Source organism: Triturus cristatus, chromosome 10, assembly GCF_964204655.1.
Source record: "Triturus cristatus chromosome 10, aTriCri1.1, whole genome shotgun sequence".
Classification (NCBI taxonomy): Eukaryota; Metazoa; Chordata; class Amphibia; order Caudata; family Salamandridae; genus Triturus; species Triturus cristatus.
The window spans coordinates 559,483,888-559,501,772 of NC_140593.1; the positions used below are offsets into that span (position 1 = coordinate 559,483,888).

General features: G+C 45.5%; 1 protein-coding gene across 1 annotated transcript in view; it reads left to right on the top strand.

The window, feature by feature from the left end:
• The window catches only part of LOC146789728 (tetratricopeptide repeat protein 21B-like), a 330,277-nt gene that overhangs the window by 42,576 nt on the left and 269,816 nt on the right, over window positions 1-17,885 (top strand). Inside the window, exons 4-5 of the mRNA XM_085631188.1 lie at window positions 7,361-7,561; window positions 7,713-7,842. Of these exons, the coding sequence (XP_085487314.1) occupies window positions 7,361-7,561; window positions 7,713-7,842 (331 nt within the window). The remainder of the gene's footprint in view (window positions 1-7,360; window positions 7,562-7,712; window positions 7,843-17,885) is intronic.

Consider the following 17,885-nt stretch of genomic DNA (forward strand, 5'->3'; position numbering starts at 1 on the left):
GTGTGATCCTGCTTGTTCCTGTGTGAGTACTGACAAGGCAGTACCTTCTCGTTCTGTAACAAAGAGTGTAAAATGTTTTCTGTAACATGGTGTTGCTAAAACAGGTGCTTGGCATAGAGCTTTCTTTAAGCTTTCAAAAGCTAGTGTGTGTTCCTGAGTCCAAGGGAGGACAGTCGATGTGGCTGCCTCCTGTGTTGTCAATTGAATGAGTGGTTTTGCTAGAAATGCATACTGAGGGATCCACTGCCTACAATATGAAGTGAGGCCTATGAAAGCCCGCACCTCCTTTTGTGTCTTGGGTATTGGCATATTTGCAATTAGCTGGATACGATCTGGTGTAAGCTGCCTTCCCTCCTTGGACAGCGAGTGACCAAGGTAAATAACTCGCTGGACACAGAATTGCAGCTTAGAAGGGGACACCTTGTGCCCCTTTTCGGCTAGAAATTGTAAAACCGCCAGTGATGCTTTTTCACATTCAGGTTCGCTTCGGGCGGTGATCAGCAGATCATCGACATATTGGAGCAGAGCAGTGTTGACTGGCATGTGTATACTGTCAAGTTCTCGTTTCAGTGCTTGGCTATAGATGCTGGGGCTTTCTGTAAATCCTTGAGGTGCGCGTGTGAATTTAAAGCTACGTCCATTTAAACTAAATCCGAACAAGTATTGGCTTTCCGGATCTATTGGGACGCTGAAAAAGGCATTCTTGAGATCAATTACAGTAAAGAACGTTGCTTCGGAATCAATAGCTGTCAGTAATGAAGAGATGTCTGGAACTACGGGGTATTGTGGTATAATACATTTATTTAATTCGCGCAGATCAATAACCAATCGATATACTGGGGGAGCCTTTGGATCAGTTCGTTTAAGAATCGGAATTATCGGTGAATTACATACATTGGAGTCGGTCTCCACAACCACTCCTTGGCCAATAAGCTCGTCAATGATTTGCAGTAAAGCCATTACAGCATCTGGGGGTAACTTGTATTGTCGCATTCGTGGTAGTACCACTCCTGCCTTTAGTGTGACTCGATATGGTGTAATGTTCATGCAACCAACATCTGTAGGGCCTTGTGCCCATAAATGTGTGGGTAAAGTCTGCAGTCGGGAATCCATGTCTCGAGACACATAATGACCTTTGAAATCACGTAAAAACAATCTTACTCCTTCCGGAGAACAACATATTATAGCTCCTAGAGCTTTCAGTGTTTTTATACCTAACAAGTTTTCTGGACATGATTTAGTAAGCAATAAATCTGTAGTTCTGGTCAAGGGTCCTATCGTAAGTGGAAGAGGCTGTGATACTTCATTAACAATAGGTTTTCCTGAAAAACCAAGGGAAATATTCTGAGAGCCTGAGAGGGGTGCCCCTGGAACTTCACTACGTTTTATAGTTGTTCGACTTGCCCCTGTATCAAGTAAAAATTTTCTATCTTGGCCTAATAATTCACTATGTACATAAGGTCCTTCTTGGTCTACAGGGACCTCGATAAGGGGTAAGTCAACTTCCCTCTCTAGGCTGGTTCATGCATATCGTTGATAATCAGGATAGTCATACTGTGCGGTCTGGTACAGCTGTCGTGTCGTGGTTTGTGTGGCAGCAGCAGGCAACGCTGGTGCGGCTGGCACAAACTGTATAGACTGTTGTGGAGCTGGCATGGACTGTGCATGCTGCGGTGCTCCTTGTTCATTCTGATCCTGTCTAGGTGGCCGTGGTCTTTCTTTTGTAATACCTGTGGCGATATTACGCTTCAGGACTGGGCAATCGTGTATGTAATGTCCTGGCTGTTTACAATAGTTGCATGTCCCTTTTACAGGTCCTGCTGATTCACCGGAATGTGTCGTACCCTTTTTATGTCCTTCAGCTGGAACTGTCTGAGAGACTAGCATTTTCATTTTCGTGTCTTTCATGCGTCTTTGTTCATGTTCATGTTCTTCTCTAATTCTATTGTAATGGTACTGTAACATTTGTGATGGGGTATTACCTTGCCAGGTACTCTCGAATTTTAATACTCTATTCTTCACTTGGGGCAAGGAATTTTCGACTAATTTTGTCACAAACAGATGTGGGTATGACTCGCTACTTGCTTTTATACCACTATTTATACCAAAACATTTTTCGAATCGGGCATAGAAATCACTAGTGTCTTCATCTTGCTTTTGTTTACAGGCTGAAATTGCACCCCAGTCTTCCTTTTTCGTGGTTAATAAACGTGGCAGTACCTGTACTAGTAAACCTGGTAGTGCTTTAGTTTTGTCCCCAAGCCCCGAACCTGGACCTCGGGCCTTTTCTTCATTTTCTAATGCTGTCCAATCTATCTTTTGGTCTCCTACCTCCCACTCTTTTTCCTTGAGTTTTTCATAAATGCCAGCAGGCATTAATACCTTTAATATTGTCATAATGTCGGGATAGGTATACTCTCCCATGAGTAACATGTCTTTAATTTCTCGGTGGAAACCCGCTGGGTCTTTGTCATGACTGGGTACCACTTTCTTCATTTCTAACAATTCTATTTTTGATATGGGCGTATATACAAATACACGTTTAAACTGATTGTCCTCGCCCTTTATTGGGTGTACTTCTCGTAAGGGATTCTGTCTGTCCATGTAATACATCGGTCTTTCCTTGATGGGCAGTGAATCATGTTCTGGACATACAAAAAGAATGTACTGTTTTCTGGATTCTAGTATTTCCTTAATTAACTTAGTACCTGAACCTTTCCATCTATTCGTGAGTAATTCAGTCAATATATCAGGTAAGGGACCAGGATCTGAGTGTTGGCTTTTATATAGTATAAGAAGTTGTTGAATCATATAAATCCCAGCTAAACGCTGTTCATCTGGGGTGAGGTTCAAAAATGTGTGTGCTACTGTATCATCACCATATTTTTCGGGACTGTCAACCCAATGAACGGCTGACCTGGCTAATTCTTGTTCATCCATAGAATCGAGTAAATGATAATCCCTTCGTTCTCGCAGTAATTTGTCAGCGGCTTGGAACGAATGCTCGGGGGACCTCATATTTATTATAGGTGTTTGGAAATTCCTGTTATTATCTGGACATATCGGACGTATCGGGTCAGTAAAACGTCTAGTACTATTACAAGATCTTCCTCTACCTACATAGGCTATAGTTTCTGACTGTCCTGTGGACGGTCCTGATCCTTCCTCCTCCTCGTTTTGTTCAAACTGGTCTACCGCTAATCTCTCTTCGTGTAGGCGTTCTATTTCTTTACGGATCTTTCTGCACATGGCTATTATACATTTTTGCCTATCATGTCTCCCTTCTGATATATTCTGGCTCCATCTGGTAAGAGTTTCCATTGTTTCCGGGTCTACCCCCGGTCGGTCTTGATTTCTGATCACACAATTTATGAGGAAACGTAACAGTTCCCCCTGTATCTCCACTTTCTGGTATTCCATAGCTCTGTTAATACTTTCAGAATCTCGCCCTGTTTGGACATAATGATATATATTGTCTAAATGCATAGTCATTCCTGGTAGCTTTCCTAAATACACCGCGGCTCGTCTGATACGTAATGATGCCAGGATCATTTCGTCCTCTTTGCCGGGCACAGGGTCATATCTACAATCTATAAGAAGTTCCTTAAGCGTGCGGGAATTTATGAGTTTGGGGGTACGTGGATGTGCTGACTCTTGAAAGGTGAGTTTATTTATTCTGGGTGGCGTAGAAAAAATATTGGTAGCACCCCCAGTAGCCCCGTCTGGAGTATCGGGCGTGAAAGGATTCGTAGAACGCGATACAGCAACTATAGGTGTGGACACAGCTATAGAAGTAGCTGTAGGAACAGATGTGGAAACGGACGTGCTTGCCAGAACTTGTGTCAGGTTTTGTTGTTGTAGAGATACAGATACAGGATCTTGGCGTTGAACCTCCCCGGCCGATGGCCTATGCGGGGCGGGGCTAGCATACTCGGGAGCTGCGTCATCTAAATATGAGGAAAGAAAAAAATCTTCTGCGGTTCTAGGATGCCCCTTAGGATGTACCTTTATTGGGAATAATGGGGGTGGCAAGTCTTTTGGTATCCCCGGAGTAGCCTTAGGTAATCCCTCGGCCAGAAGGGGATACATACCCTTCATAAGGGCATTTCTTTGTCTGTCTACTTGTTCTGATTTTACTCGTGTACCTTCTTCAATTAATAGATTTTCTCGAACTTTATTTGAATTCTCTTTACTCTTCTCTTCCTGTCTACATGCTTTTTCTGTACGTCTATACGATTCTTTACGCCATAATTCAATGGCGTCTTTCTGTGACTGTCTGGCTTTCCTTTTCCATAACTCTTCCTCTACTTTAACGATGCAATCTGCATCCCAGGTCCCAGCTGCGGGCCACCTCTGACTTTCTGGTAATTCCTTAGTGTAGTCTACCCATAGATCAAGAAATAATATAGCGTCTAGGCCGTGTTTATGATACATGAAGTACCCTGGAGTGTCCCTAGGAGGAATGGGAACAGCTTCTTCGAGTACCCCTTTTCTAGTTGTGATCTGTCTTAGTTTCGAAAAGAGCGGCATATTGAGAACTGGTCTGATACTTGGTCTTGAACAAACTTAATACAATAAAAACACAATAATGAACAGTCATTCACACCACAATATGCAGGACGTATTAATACATTTAACATTTAACATTTAAATGAGCAACGATGATGATGACGATGATCTAAGAAAACTTAATCATAAAACATAATTCTCGACATTAACGGAAATTATTCTGAACTTATATACTTGATATACTAGATATACTGCTAAACAGTACAGATACACTGCTAAAACAGTGCAGACCGGATTTGTGTACCCAAACCCGTCTGGACCGGCACAACTTATGTGCACGCCAGAACGCCTCCCCAGTAATGGTACTCACCGGGTAGCTCGGAACGGAAGGCCTCGGAACGGAACTGAACTGAACTGGACCGGACTGGACTCGACTCGACAACTTCGGACACTTCAGGACATCGGAAACCTGGTGGGCCTCTGTATACCTCGGATCTTGCTCTCTCAGCTAGGCTCTGGTCGGGATACTTCGCACTTCTCACCGCCTCGTCTGGGTGTTGATCGCAGCCTCAGTCGCCCCCGCTTGACCGGAGGGAGATACAGGAAATCCTGCTGGTACGCGTTGTTGTCCGTCCAGCTGTGGCAGGAGACCGGGCCTGCAACGCACCGCCGGCGCGTGAGATGAGAAAGTGTCCCTATTCGGGCGCCATTTATGTGGTAAATAATTTAATTACCGGGACTTAATTTGATACAGAACATAATAAGAATAGCTCAATAAATAAGAGGCAGAATCCGTGGTATTAGAGGTTCGGAATGGGCTTTATTCCAATGGACGATTCGGAATCGTGGCCTCCAGGTTCCATCACCACGGAGGTTCAGGAAGTGAAGTACATACATTATTGATAATTAATCACTTTTATACAATAGGCATTACAGTGAAGCAAATGCGAGAGGCGTAACAATTGATAAGGAAGATAACATTGTACATGCGTAATGAAAAATGGGCGTGATTGGGCGTAACAAAGGAACGTCATCAGGCATGATGTCATAATGGGGTGGTTCCATGAAAGAATTTCGCAATGTCAGCAGAAATACTTGGCAGAAATGCACGCACAGCAGCATGACGTGTGATTGACGTGCAGCTAGGGGGTGAAGGGGACTTGACATTTAGCTCTACATGTGGCGACAGATGTCTGGAGGGTCAAGTCAACCTAATCCCAAATCATATCTAACATCTTATGTTTAAAGAACTATGTTATCCAAAAGAGGGGCTTTCTTGGAGTAGAATCTTATTCTATACTGACTATACTGACTGTTAGTGCGTGTACAAGCGTCTAAGTGTCTACACTAGATGCGAGGGCAGGAATCTTCCATAGTAACAGGGCTATGAATTACTTGCATAAAGACAGAGAAGCCGGGCCTTTGCTCGGTAGCTGGCAGAATGTTTACTTAAACTACTAGACAGGAATGCATTGGGCAGGGAGCGGAGCAGATAATTTCGAAGGTGAAATACAGTTCTTGGCAGGCAGCAAGCTGATGTCAGGCACTGTGAGCCGCGCAGAGGATGAGACAAAGTTCATGGTCAGAGATGCAGGCTCGGACTGGAGCTTCAGAGATAGAAAGCAAGAAAAGCTTGATGACAGAATCAGGGCCTACTCGTCTGAACTGTAAAATGGCATAAGTGAACCATATAAAGGCGGTGGCCTTTCGTACTTGGGAATGGAATATCCGGCCCATTCATGGCGGATCTGAAAGAGGACATGTTAACGGTGGACGCACATGTATTTGCGTCTTCATAACTGGAACTGGAGGGAACATACATGTACTTGTAACATGCACATAGAACCGTTGGGGTCCAAGATAGGGGACATAACTGACCAGAAAAATCCATATTTCCACAGTCCCATGGCTGTCTGACCACCCAACTTGTAAAATGGCGGTTGGTCTGCTGGTGTGGTGGTGCCCGCACCGCAATCGTAGCTACACCTCACCACCAAGAACCCAATGGGTTTCGGCGCCTTGCACTCCTTGGTCCCAGGTTGATTTACCATTTGTTCATACAAAGAAATAGAAAACGCATGTGTGCATAAAAATAAATGACGGGTTACAGGCTATCATGAGGATAGTCTAGAGTGATAGCGGCGGCCATCTTAGAACATAGTAAGTCATAATGGGCATAATTGAACATACTCCTTAATGGACTGCTGAGGTACAACCATCAATCAATCAGTATAAACTGTATTCAGTCTTTGAATTAAAAACCATAAAAGTAAAGCGAGCCATCACACACTACAAAATCGTCCACAATATCCATTAAAAAATACATAGAATAAATACACAGTTAAAAAGGTTCTACAAAGACATAGAAGATGGCGACCGTCCTTCACACCAAAGTGGTTTAGTCACACTCTTTCTCCATACAAGGAAATGTAAAATTATTGTAAATCGCAATGTGGAGGAGTGGCTGAATTGATACGGGCTCCTCACCCGTCCGCACACCGTAGCTGTTGGGTCCCAACCCGGAGGTCCAAGGTTTTGGGATGGATCTATATATGGATATATATATGGAGATATATATTTATATTTATATTTATATTTTTACTTTTTATTTTTTATTTTTCTTGGAAATATTTTTTTATTCATCTGTTGCCATATTGAAGTGTGTGTGTGTATATGTATGTATAATATTCATCGTATATTGTAATAACTCTGTTGCCTTTGATTCGACGATCCTATCACATGACATTAAAGAAACAGTCCACATTGCATGAGGTAAAATATAGCGCTTTCCTGTGTTCAGTTTAGCACCTCACAATTTGGTTCACTGAGGTTTCTTTTTTAACATTTTTAGGATCTGTCTTACATTGAGGCTGTACTAGCCACGAAAAAAGAGAAGGATGAGAAAGTTGTCATTGCTCTTCTCAAAGATGCTGTCGAACTTCATTTTGCATCCCTTCGTGGAATTCCTCTGAGTGTGGAGTACTTTGAAAAGCTTAACCCCAGCTTCCTCGTTAACGTTGTGAAAGAATACCTGGTCTTCTGCCCCAAACAGGTGGGAAATATTTTAAAATTCTTATTTTTCCCTGAGGTTAAATTAAGAGGTATCTGCCACTGTTATCATTTTTGTTTGAGAAATGAGCAATATTCTTTATCAGTTCACACGTGTAGTTCAAAAGCTGATTTTATATATATATTTTTGGCAGCCCAAGTCTCCTGGCCAACCTGTGTCTCCACTGCTGAAACAGGCGATTGCTATCTTAAATCCAGTGGTGACTGTAGCTCCTGCTATGATGGAACCTCTATTTTTCATGGCAGAAGCCAAATATATGTCAGGTAGGTACATTTAAAGCTCTTTTTTAGTGTCTCCCTGTAAGCACATTATAACATAAATTAGTAAGACACGATAGTAATTGTGATTTTGCTTAGCGTCCTCCTAAGGCCACAGTGTTGGATGTCTAAGTAGTTTTGCATTGTGGGATCCTCGCCATGATTTAAGATCCTAATACTTTTCTCAGGTCAATAGCAGCAAAGCCTCACTCGGCATCCGGTGCTCAGTAGAAACCATTTCAGTGGTCTCTGCGTAACCTTAAGTGGATATTTGGAAACACTCCTCATTTCACCCATACAAAATATGGTCTTCAGTTCCCTTAAAAAAAACTCTGCCCTATTGAGAATATTTTCCTTTTTACCTCTGTTTCTAGAAGGGTGGAACTTTTTGATGGATGCTTTGCTGTTCTGGACTATGTGCTTTGGAACCAACCCCCCTGTTCCTTTATACTTCTTTCTACCCTTCTGTTTTCCTGGAAGATTATTAAAACTGATCTCTTCATGAAGTTCTCTTTTGTCTCTAATCTCCTCTGCTGTTTGTTGTGCCAGGTTTAAACATGAATTGGTTTGCACTGTGAGCAGTAGAAGTTCCAACAATATTTAAAATGAATTAATTAAAAAGGCTGAACAATCTCTTTCCTTGAGGACAGCTGGTAAAGAACCATTACAAATATTAGGAAGGGCTTACTGGGCTGAGGCTGTGGATTGAAATAGGTTTGGGATACCTGAACTGCTATTGTGTTTGCTTGTTCATTTATATTTTATGAAGTAATATATTTAAAACAAGCATTTCATTAATCTTTATCCGGTTTTTCAAATCAAACCATAAAAGTCATACAAACATCAATAAAAACTTCACAGTACAAAATCGTGATCCAGTACATCCAATGCGATCTATTTACAGAATAAGAAGCCTAAATCCTGATGGCAAGGTTAGTCAGCGCTTGACCGAAGCGTAATGGCGGCCCTTAAAAAACTAAGTGTGTACAAAACGGTGTTTGAGAGAAGTTGTAAAAAGATAAAAGCAGGTATCCGCCTTTTAAAACAAGCCTTTTTTTAAAAAATGGGAATAATAAAATACTTTCTGAGAACCTCCTAAAAACTGCAAAACATTTAAAAGTGCATCATGTCCTGAGGATACTGGCTGTCGCAGCCACAGGGCATGAGGCACTGCCCTCTATGAACACCACATGGTTGGGCCATGAGATAGTGAAAAAGATCAAGCTGAAATCTAGTCAGTAGGAAGTGATTGTGGATGCTTCTGAGCCCTAAGAGTTATGGTTCAATAGTTAGTATGGTTTTTAGTGTGATATGCCTACGCACGCTGGGCTTGCACAGCTGTTTCCTCTCTGTCACAGCAGCGCCATCTAAGAAAACACTCTTTAGCCCAGGTAAACTCCCTCTTGCATATGCCTTTGGGGTTATTGAATAGATCTGCCCTTCCTAGCCTACAGAGGCCTACTCCTACATACTGGAGCCATCGGATGAGAGTGACCTGGTCAAGGGAAAGACAGTCCTTTAAAATGTCCTTGCTAAGAGCATTTTCTTGCTTGGCCAAAATCTTTAACCACAATGCTAGTGGGCGGAAAGCCAATTTGTCTGAGAGAAAAGCCATCCCCAGCTCTTTGTGCGCAGCATAGGACGGGATGCTTTGCGGTACTGAGAGAACCAGTCTTCGGATATATTTGCTTCAATTCGCAAAGCCTCCAACCCAGTGTGACCCCATATCTCGCTCTCATAACTGGCCTTTGCAATACATTTTGCTCTGTAAATCTTCAAAAGGGCCCCTATCGGTTTCCCCCCACTCTGGAAGCAAAGTTAAAAACTGCTGCGGTCGCTCTGACCAGGTCCCCTTTCTTGCGAGTTATCAAATGGGCCCAACTCAGTGCATCGTCAAACACTACTCCCAGGTAAGAAAATAATTTTTTCTTGGGGATTGACTAGTTCCCTATCTTAAAGGTAGACTGCTTGGCTATACGAGGTCCTACCTGCATAACAAATAATTTGATATGATTAACCATCAGGTCCAGGTTCTCCATAAAATAAACAGAGTTTAACAGGAGTTGTAAACTCCTGGCTGTCCTCGCCATGAGGACCGCATCATGTGCATATAGGAGGACCGGCAGGCTGCGCTTACCCACCTGGGGGCAATTGGCTTTTGCATCCAAAAGGACCTTCTCCAGGGAGTTAATGTACAGATTAAAGAAGAAGGGGGCCAGTATGCATCTCCTGATATCAAAATTGTGGGTCACCTCATGATCTTTTGGATAACAGACAGCCGCTTTTGAATCTCTCTGAAGATCCCTTAGAAACAAAACGATAATGCCAATAGAGGACATCAACAGCCAAAGCTTAGATCTATTTACACAACGAACGCTGAGAACAGATCTATAAAGGCTAGGTGGATAGAGCCGGTGCGAGCCACAGTGTGCTTATTCAAAACCATGTACAGGTTTAAACATTGTTCAACTGTGGAACAACCTGGGCGTAAACCATATTGTACCTCGGCTAAAATGTTGTTTTCATCTGCCCATGATATAAGTCTGTCCAGTACCATATGACTCGCCTCGTTCACCACAGAATCCAAAAGGGAGATGGGCCTGTAGCAAAGAGTGCTATCCCGATCACCCTTTTAAAGACATGGACAATGGTTGATAAGGCCCAGGAGTCCGGGCGGCTGGCCTGGACCGATGAATTGATGACAGCTGTAAGTACAGGCACCCAGGTTTCCACAAGCACGATGTAGGGGTCTAGGGGAGGGAGGGGTGGGATCTCATCGGGACCCGGGGCTTTATTTTTAGACCGTCCCATGATGCCGGCCGTTACCTCTTGTGCTGTGAAAACAACCTCCGATTTGCCTTCCACCCTTTCCTGCCCTTCTGTTAACAAAGTATCAGACTGGAAGATACCCTCAAAATGGGATACCGAATCATCCTCTGGGATATGGGTATCCAGTAGGTTGCCGCTGTCTTCTGCTAGAAAGGGACTATTGATGCCCCAGAACTTTGAACTATTGCTTAAGGTGCTAGCCTCCTCTAGATCTGACCAGGCTTCCTACTTCAGGGCAGATTTGCGTTTTGCTGGGGCAGCCTCGTAGGCTCTCCGGAGGCTTTTAACAGCTACCTGGTCTCGAGGCGTCACTCCCAAGACCTGTTTGTTTCCTAGATGCATGGGAGCACTCAGTCAATTCATCTCAGTCCTAGCTGCGTAAAACGACCACCCGGTCCCCGTAATAACTTACCTATAGCACTGGACATGCTTCCAAATGCATCCATGATGTCCGACGGAGTGGCCTTGCTATCTAGACAGGTGGTAAATTCTCAGTGGCACTGAATTAGGAGACTCTTGGAGCTGCTCCAGGACGATTTGCCCCCACTTTAGTATCCTCCCCCTTCCACTGCTTTTAAAGGAACTCCTGAAGCCTCCTTAATGTGTTTATTTACTCAAGGCCATCCTGTTGAAACACAAACAGGATTGTGGTTGCTGTGTACACATGCCTTAACTGAGAATTCCGTAATCAAGAAATTAAAAGGTGTAGGAACAAAGATGAAGTCGATGATTGTCTCACACCCTCTCCAGATAAAAGTGGGAGCAATATCAGTTATTCCCAGAGGCAACTTGTTCATGGCGATGTTAGATCGAATTCATGCAAGATAGCATTAAGTGCGGTGCCCTGAGGGGTGTGTTCCATATGCAAACCAGCATTTCGCGCGCAGCCCATGGCTTTCACCCCCCCATGCAGGGGGTAGCTGGTACGAAGAAGGTTTTATAGCCTTCCAGATGGAAACTGTTCTCTACAGCCCATGTTTGCTGGCTGCAGATCATGTCAATGCGTTTAACAAGGAGTAACCATTCAGGATCCTCTATCTTACTCGCAAACCCTGCAATGTTCCAGGAGATAAACTTACACTCTTCAAACTCATTAAGTCCCTGGTCCAAGGGTTGTACCTTCCCCTGAGGTGGAGGTGTGTCAGGGTGCTGGGAGCCAACACACTGCCAATTACTACCTTCCAGTGAGCTCAGGGGAGTGAACGAGTTTGCTAAGCTTACTCCTGTTGTCACCTCAAAATGACTCCTGTAGCCCACATCTAGAAGCCACCCCTGTGGATACCCGGGGTGGTGACTTCTGGACCTATAAAAGTAGCCCAGCGGGAGTGCTACAGTTGCTGAGTTCCAACACCTGTAGTTGCTTTGTGCAAATGTGCTTAAAATGTGGTTTACTGTAAAAGATATTAAAATTAATGATAACACAGCACCCCGCCCAGGCTCTCTTGGCACTGCCCACCAAAGTTGTCCTGCGCACCATAATGATTTGGCTTACCACCCTCTGCCCTGAGGCAATATTCGAATTCAGCCAGTGCACCACCTTATTCTTCAGTTGAACAAAATCTTCCATGGTTCCTGGATCAAGACTGGGCACGTTGGCTAAGACCACAGCAAGCGGGGTAGACTCTGGTAGAAGGAACACAGGTTAGGGGGAGGGTTGTTGAATTCCTCTGGGAACGTGCCTCCCTGCCATTCATCAGAAAAGCTGTTGACTCCTCCCACTTTGGGACCCTGGGCTTGATGAGACTGAAGAAACTCTGGATTCCAGAGACCCTCCCCCCTACAATTGACTTGTCGGGCGTAAAGTTCACTACTGTTCACGGGTGGTAGTATCATATCAGGGCGGGCTTTAGCCACAACGTGACTTGACCGCTGCCTGACAGTCTATGCTCTAATGCCAAGCCCCGTTCCATAACCACCGGAGCTATTGTCCGTGGGCCTTGGAGAAGGGGGCTTATAAGAGGTGGAGTGCTGTCCCTTCGCAGTGAAGCAGTCAGTATGGATAAGTTGTTTCCAACGTGGATAATCGAAGTAGGATAGTGTCTAATTTGGTATCCAGTGATGAAGACTGGGCTTAACTGTGGGCCATTACTCTTTCTACGTTTAGCAAGGCCCCCCATTGAAGGGAATTTCCTCTTTGCACCCCCTACTCTCTTCCCCACTCTAGTGCTCACACCAGTACGTACCCCAGGTACTGTTAACTGGGCCCTATCCTGCGAGGAGGCGATTGGCGTGGAAAGATGGATGACCCCAGCCCTATCTTGTGTCATGTCCATCAGCCCAACACGTAGTGCCTATGCCAGTACTAGAGATCCTTCTTGTGAGGGTGGGGAAAAACCATTTGGGCGGGGTGGGGGGTGGGGGGGGGAATGGGTGACCGGGACAATCGCCTGGTGGCCAATTCGATCTTCTTACCCAGGACCCCAACGGCTCGCTGCAGTAAAGCTTCCATGGTGCTCACCATATTCAAAGTATCTTTAGATGTGGGTTCTGCCGCCCCCTGGTTTTTTCCATTGTGGAGATGCTTAAATCCAGGAGTACCCTACTGGACCCAACAGGCACCAACAGCGGACAGATTATCTTAATGAAGGGAATAGGAGTATTACGGTCCACAAGCGAAGCGGACAATGGAAGTCAGAGTCTTGTCGGCAAACCACGTTGGAAATTGTCAGAAAGGTGTTCCCCACTGTGGGAGATGAGCAGCACCTTTACGATGTCCAGCGCCGGTCAGCTGGGGGCATACTCCTGCTCCCCCTCCTTGTAGCGAAGCAGACACTGGAAGTCCGAGTCCTGTCCGCAAACAGAGTTGGAAATTGTCAGAAAGGCATCCCATTTATAAATGCAGAGGATGTGGCCTTACGGCTAGAGCAGTCGACCTCTACGCTGGGCAACAGGGTTCGAGTCTCGGCAGGGACGCTCAACATCCTGTGATTCTGGGAAATTCACTCGATCTCCCCGTGCCTAACAAAATATGAATGTGTCCTTGTGTAATGCAACAGGTGCCAATGTAAAGCACTCTGATACCTTCGGGTCAAGTTAGTGCTATATATAACTTTGGGGGGAAAAAACTGGGCAATGGTGAAGCTATTTATACCTGGTTTTGGAGAGGATGCCTAAGCATGTACACTAACATACTGTCAAAGTTGTCTGTTTCTTATGGTTACCCCCACTTTTTGCTTAATATTATATTATTTTTGACTAGTCTGACTGGAAAACTGCTAATCAGGACCCCAGTCTATCTGCTTTCTCCCTAGACTTTTATGTTGGGTACTAGGGTACACTCCAGATTGGATACTAGGGTACCCTTGTCAGTCCCTAGTATATGGTACCCATGTACCCAGGGCATCGGTACCCCTGTGGCCTCTCATGGGCTGAAGCATGTATTATGCCACCCATGAGAGGCCATGTGAAATGGAAGTACAGGCCTGCCATTGCAGCCTGTGTAAGTTGGTGCATTCACCACTTACTTAAGATACAGGCTTACTATATCTAAGGGTCACTAGACTTAAAACCTATAAGTCACCCATATAGCAGGCCTTGACAATTCTGAAGGCAGGGTGCTTGGTTCTAAGTGAGAGGGTGCCACTGCATGAGCAGGACAATCCTGCAGGCTACGGAGTCCATTCTTCGGGGTTAGTGCTGCAGCCATTTACGAAATATAGAGTGGCATTACGCGACCGCGTGATGACCTACTCTAAAACGGCTGAAAGTAACCCTATAGGTAACCGGTGTGGGAGTTATGATTCCACCCCTCAAACAAGCTTTGTGAGGTCCCTGGTTTTCCCGGTCCCAGCCTTTTAGTGCCCGGCAGCCCAAAAGGGTTGCTGCAGACCAGAGACACATTTCTGCCATCCTGCTGCTGAACCAAGCTCGAGCAGGGGAAGGCAGAACAATAGGCATCCTGTCACAGGGAGGTGTGACCACCTCCCAGACAGGATTTAGTGTATTAGGCCTGGGTGGGTGTGCTTGACAGCGACCAAATGTCTGCATGAGGGGCACATTTGGTTTCCCTGTGCATAGTCCAGTTCAAACCAGTCCTGGTAACTGTTGGCTCCTGCTCTGGCGCAAAACTGGACAAAGGACGTGGGAGTAACCTCCCACTGTCCAGACCCTCCCTTGGAAGGGTCCCCTGAATCTGTCCAACCCTCTCCAGTGGGTACAAAAGGGCTTACCTGGCTGTCGGACCCTAGATTCGATGTGGACAAGATTCTGAACCAGAAACCATTGAACTCAACCGTCTGGACACTCTGGACTTCGTTTGGGCCCGACTTCGTCTTCCACTCAGTCCAAAGCATTGTCTGTGCACCATACAGGCTCCATGCAGGACCTGGGGAGCATCAAGGACAACTGAAGGTATCTCCCTTGGACTATAGGAGTCACTCCCCTGCAACCGCGGGCACCACATCACGATTGACCGGTCTGCTGCTCCAGAGCTCCTTCGGACTCCGAAGGCTCCAGCATCACAGGAGGTGGGTTTCCAACTCCTTCAAGGACCGAGCTGCCTTCTTACTGAGTTTGAGGTCAGAATTCCTTGTGGGGGCTGCAATACCCATACCCCTGTGCACCGCTTACTTTTGCAAATGCATATGCTTTTTGGCGTCCCCAAAACAAGTGCACTCGGCTCAGAGTAGCCCCAACCTCTGGCACCATTTCTCACAAGAAACTCCGGCCTCGTCGCACTGAGTGCTCTGTGGGCTGCTGCTTTGTGAAACTGCTCGAGGTCCACTTGCGACTCCTGTGTCTTCGGCCTGTTGTGGGTCCTCTTGAGGGTCAACACTGCTCTTCTTGGCCTTCCTTGGTTGCTCCAGGCTTGCCTAGACTCCCCTGTGTTTGGTGAGTCTCCTGGACCTTGCTTGTCCGAATCGTAACCTTTCTTGACCTTTGTGGGTTGCTGCTGCCAAGGCTTGTTGGTGCTCCCACCGGACACCGACCCTACAGCACTCAACATCCTAAGTGGGACCGCTCATATCCAGCTCTTGGTCATCCTTGACGTCTCCTGGTCCCGGCGGCTGCATAGTTGAGAACCCCCTCAACACACTTGAAGCACCTGACATCGGTGGGCAGTCGTCTACCGAGCCCTGGTCACTTCTGAGTGACCCAGACTCTGTCCCCTATGATTTCAGGTATTCCGACAAACACTTTCCTTCTTCCCAGCAGTGGCTCTTCTTTGGAGTCCTCCATAGAGATCGACGGTGGTTTCTGACGCCAAAGACCTTGCACCCAGCTCCCCTGGGAAAGGTAACTCTGGTACTACGGTATCCACAGGTGGGGTGGCTCTCCAACCTCCTAACTTCCACAGGGTTTCTTCGAAGTCCACTTAGAAGGGTCCTTAAACTTTAAAACTGCAACCACGACTCTCCGATAGAATTGTATGGTGCATGCGGTCGTGTTCCCACACTGCACACGTCCTCCATGGGGTCACTACTTACTCACCTTGGGTGGTTCCTTGGGGTCCCAGAGATTCTACATCCTCTGGACACTGTCTTGACTAGAGTCGTGCTTCTTATACCACTATTTTAGTATATGATTTGGTCTCCCCCTGGAGCCCACTGTGCATTAGTGCTATTTACTACTGTTTCTGTGCTACAGTATTGTGTGCTTTGTGAGTATCTTCTTGTGGAAGATACTGGTTCGTACTTTTAGCGTTATATTAATAAATACATAATTCTTATAACTACTGAGTGGTTCTCTTTTAATTTAATCAATACTAAAATGTTGCATTCTGGCAAAACAAGCTGCTTAACATTCCTTCAAGGATAAGCCGGAAGGCTGCTCTCCACAGCTACCACTTGTATAGCTTTCTAAGGTTATCTTTGGCCTCTTAAATCAACATAAAGGTTATTTAGACTGGTACAGGGTGCCCACTTTAATTAGTGGACCGCATATACCAGGCCAACTTCTCCCACCTACCTGTTACATATGTTCACTTTTACCAGATTTTCTTGGAGCCTGTCTGAAGTTTAATACATTCAAATTGATATACATATGCCCTTGGCACAACTTTTCAATATGGGCCCACAGTTTACCACAGATTCCCACTGTTGGGCAATGGGGAACATGATGCCATAGATTACCACCATTGTGCCAGGCCCACCATGTTGCCAGAAATTACCACCAATGTCCCTGGGCCAGCATGTGCCTGGATTGACCACTATTGTGCCAGGGCCAGATTGTTCCTACAGATTATGGCCTTTGTGTCAGAGCCCGTATGTTACCAGAGATTACCACCATTGTGCCAGGGCCACTGTGTTGCCAGACGTTGTTACCATAGTACTAGAGTGAGCATGTGGCCAGGTCTTACCTTCATTATGCCATGGTCAACATAATGCCATGGATTGCAACCATTTTGCCACGGTCTGCATGCTGCCATAAATTGACAGCAATGTGACGGGGCCAGCATGTTTCCAGGTATTACAACCGTTACAGCAGGCTCATCATGTTATCGGAGACTACCACCATAGTGCAAGGGCTGTTATTTTACCAGAAATTTCCACCATAGTGGCAGGACCAACATTTTACCAAGAATTACACCCATTATACTAGAGCCGGAGTGTTGCTAGAAATTGCGATCACTGTACCATGTTTATTATGTTGCTAGGGATTACCATTATATTCCAGGGCCATCATGTTGCCTAGGATTACCACCATTGTGACAGTAGCAGAACTTTCCCGGACATTATCACCAGTGTGCCAAGGCCAGTGTATTTCCAGAGATTACTACCATTGTGCCAGCGTCAGCATGTTGCAGGTTATTTCCATCATTGTGCCATGGCTACCATGTTACCATTGATCACCATCTTTGTGCCATAACCAGCATTTTACCAAGAATTTCCACCACTGTGCCAGGGTTTGCATGTTCGCAGAAAGTACCTTCATAATGCCAGGACCAGCATGTTTCCAGGTTTCACTATCAGTATGCCATGACTACCTTGTTGCCAGTGAATGGCACCATTGTGTCTGGACCAATATTTTCCCACGAATTACCACCAATATGTCAGTGTGTTGCCAATATTACCTTCATTGTACTAGGGCACCGTGTTGCCAAGGATTGCCACCATTGTGCTAGGTGCTAGCATATTGCTGAGGATGACCACCATTGTGCCAGGACCAGTATGTTTCCAGGGGTTATCACCATTGTGCCAGGGCTTGTATTTTACTAGAAACTACCACCACTGTGTCGGGGCCATCATGTTGCCAAGATTTTACTGGGAAATGTTGCAATT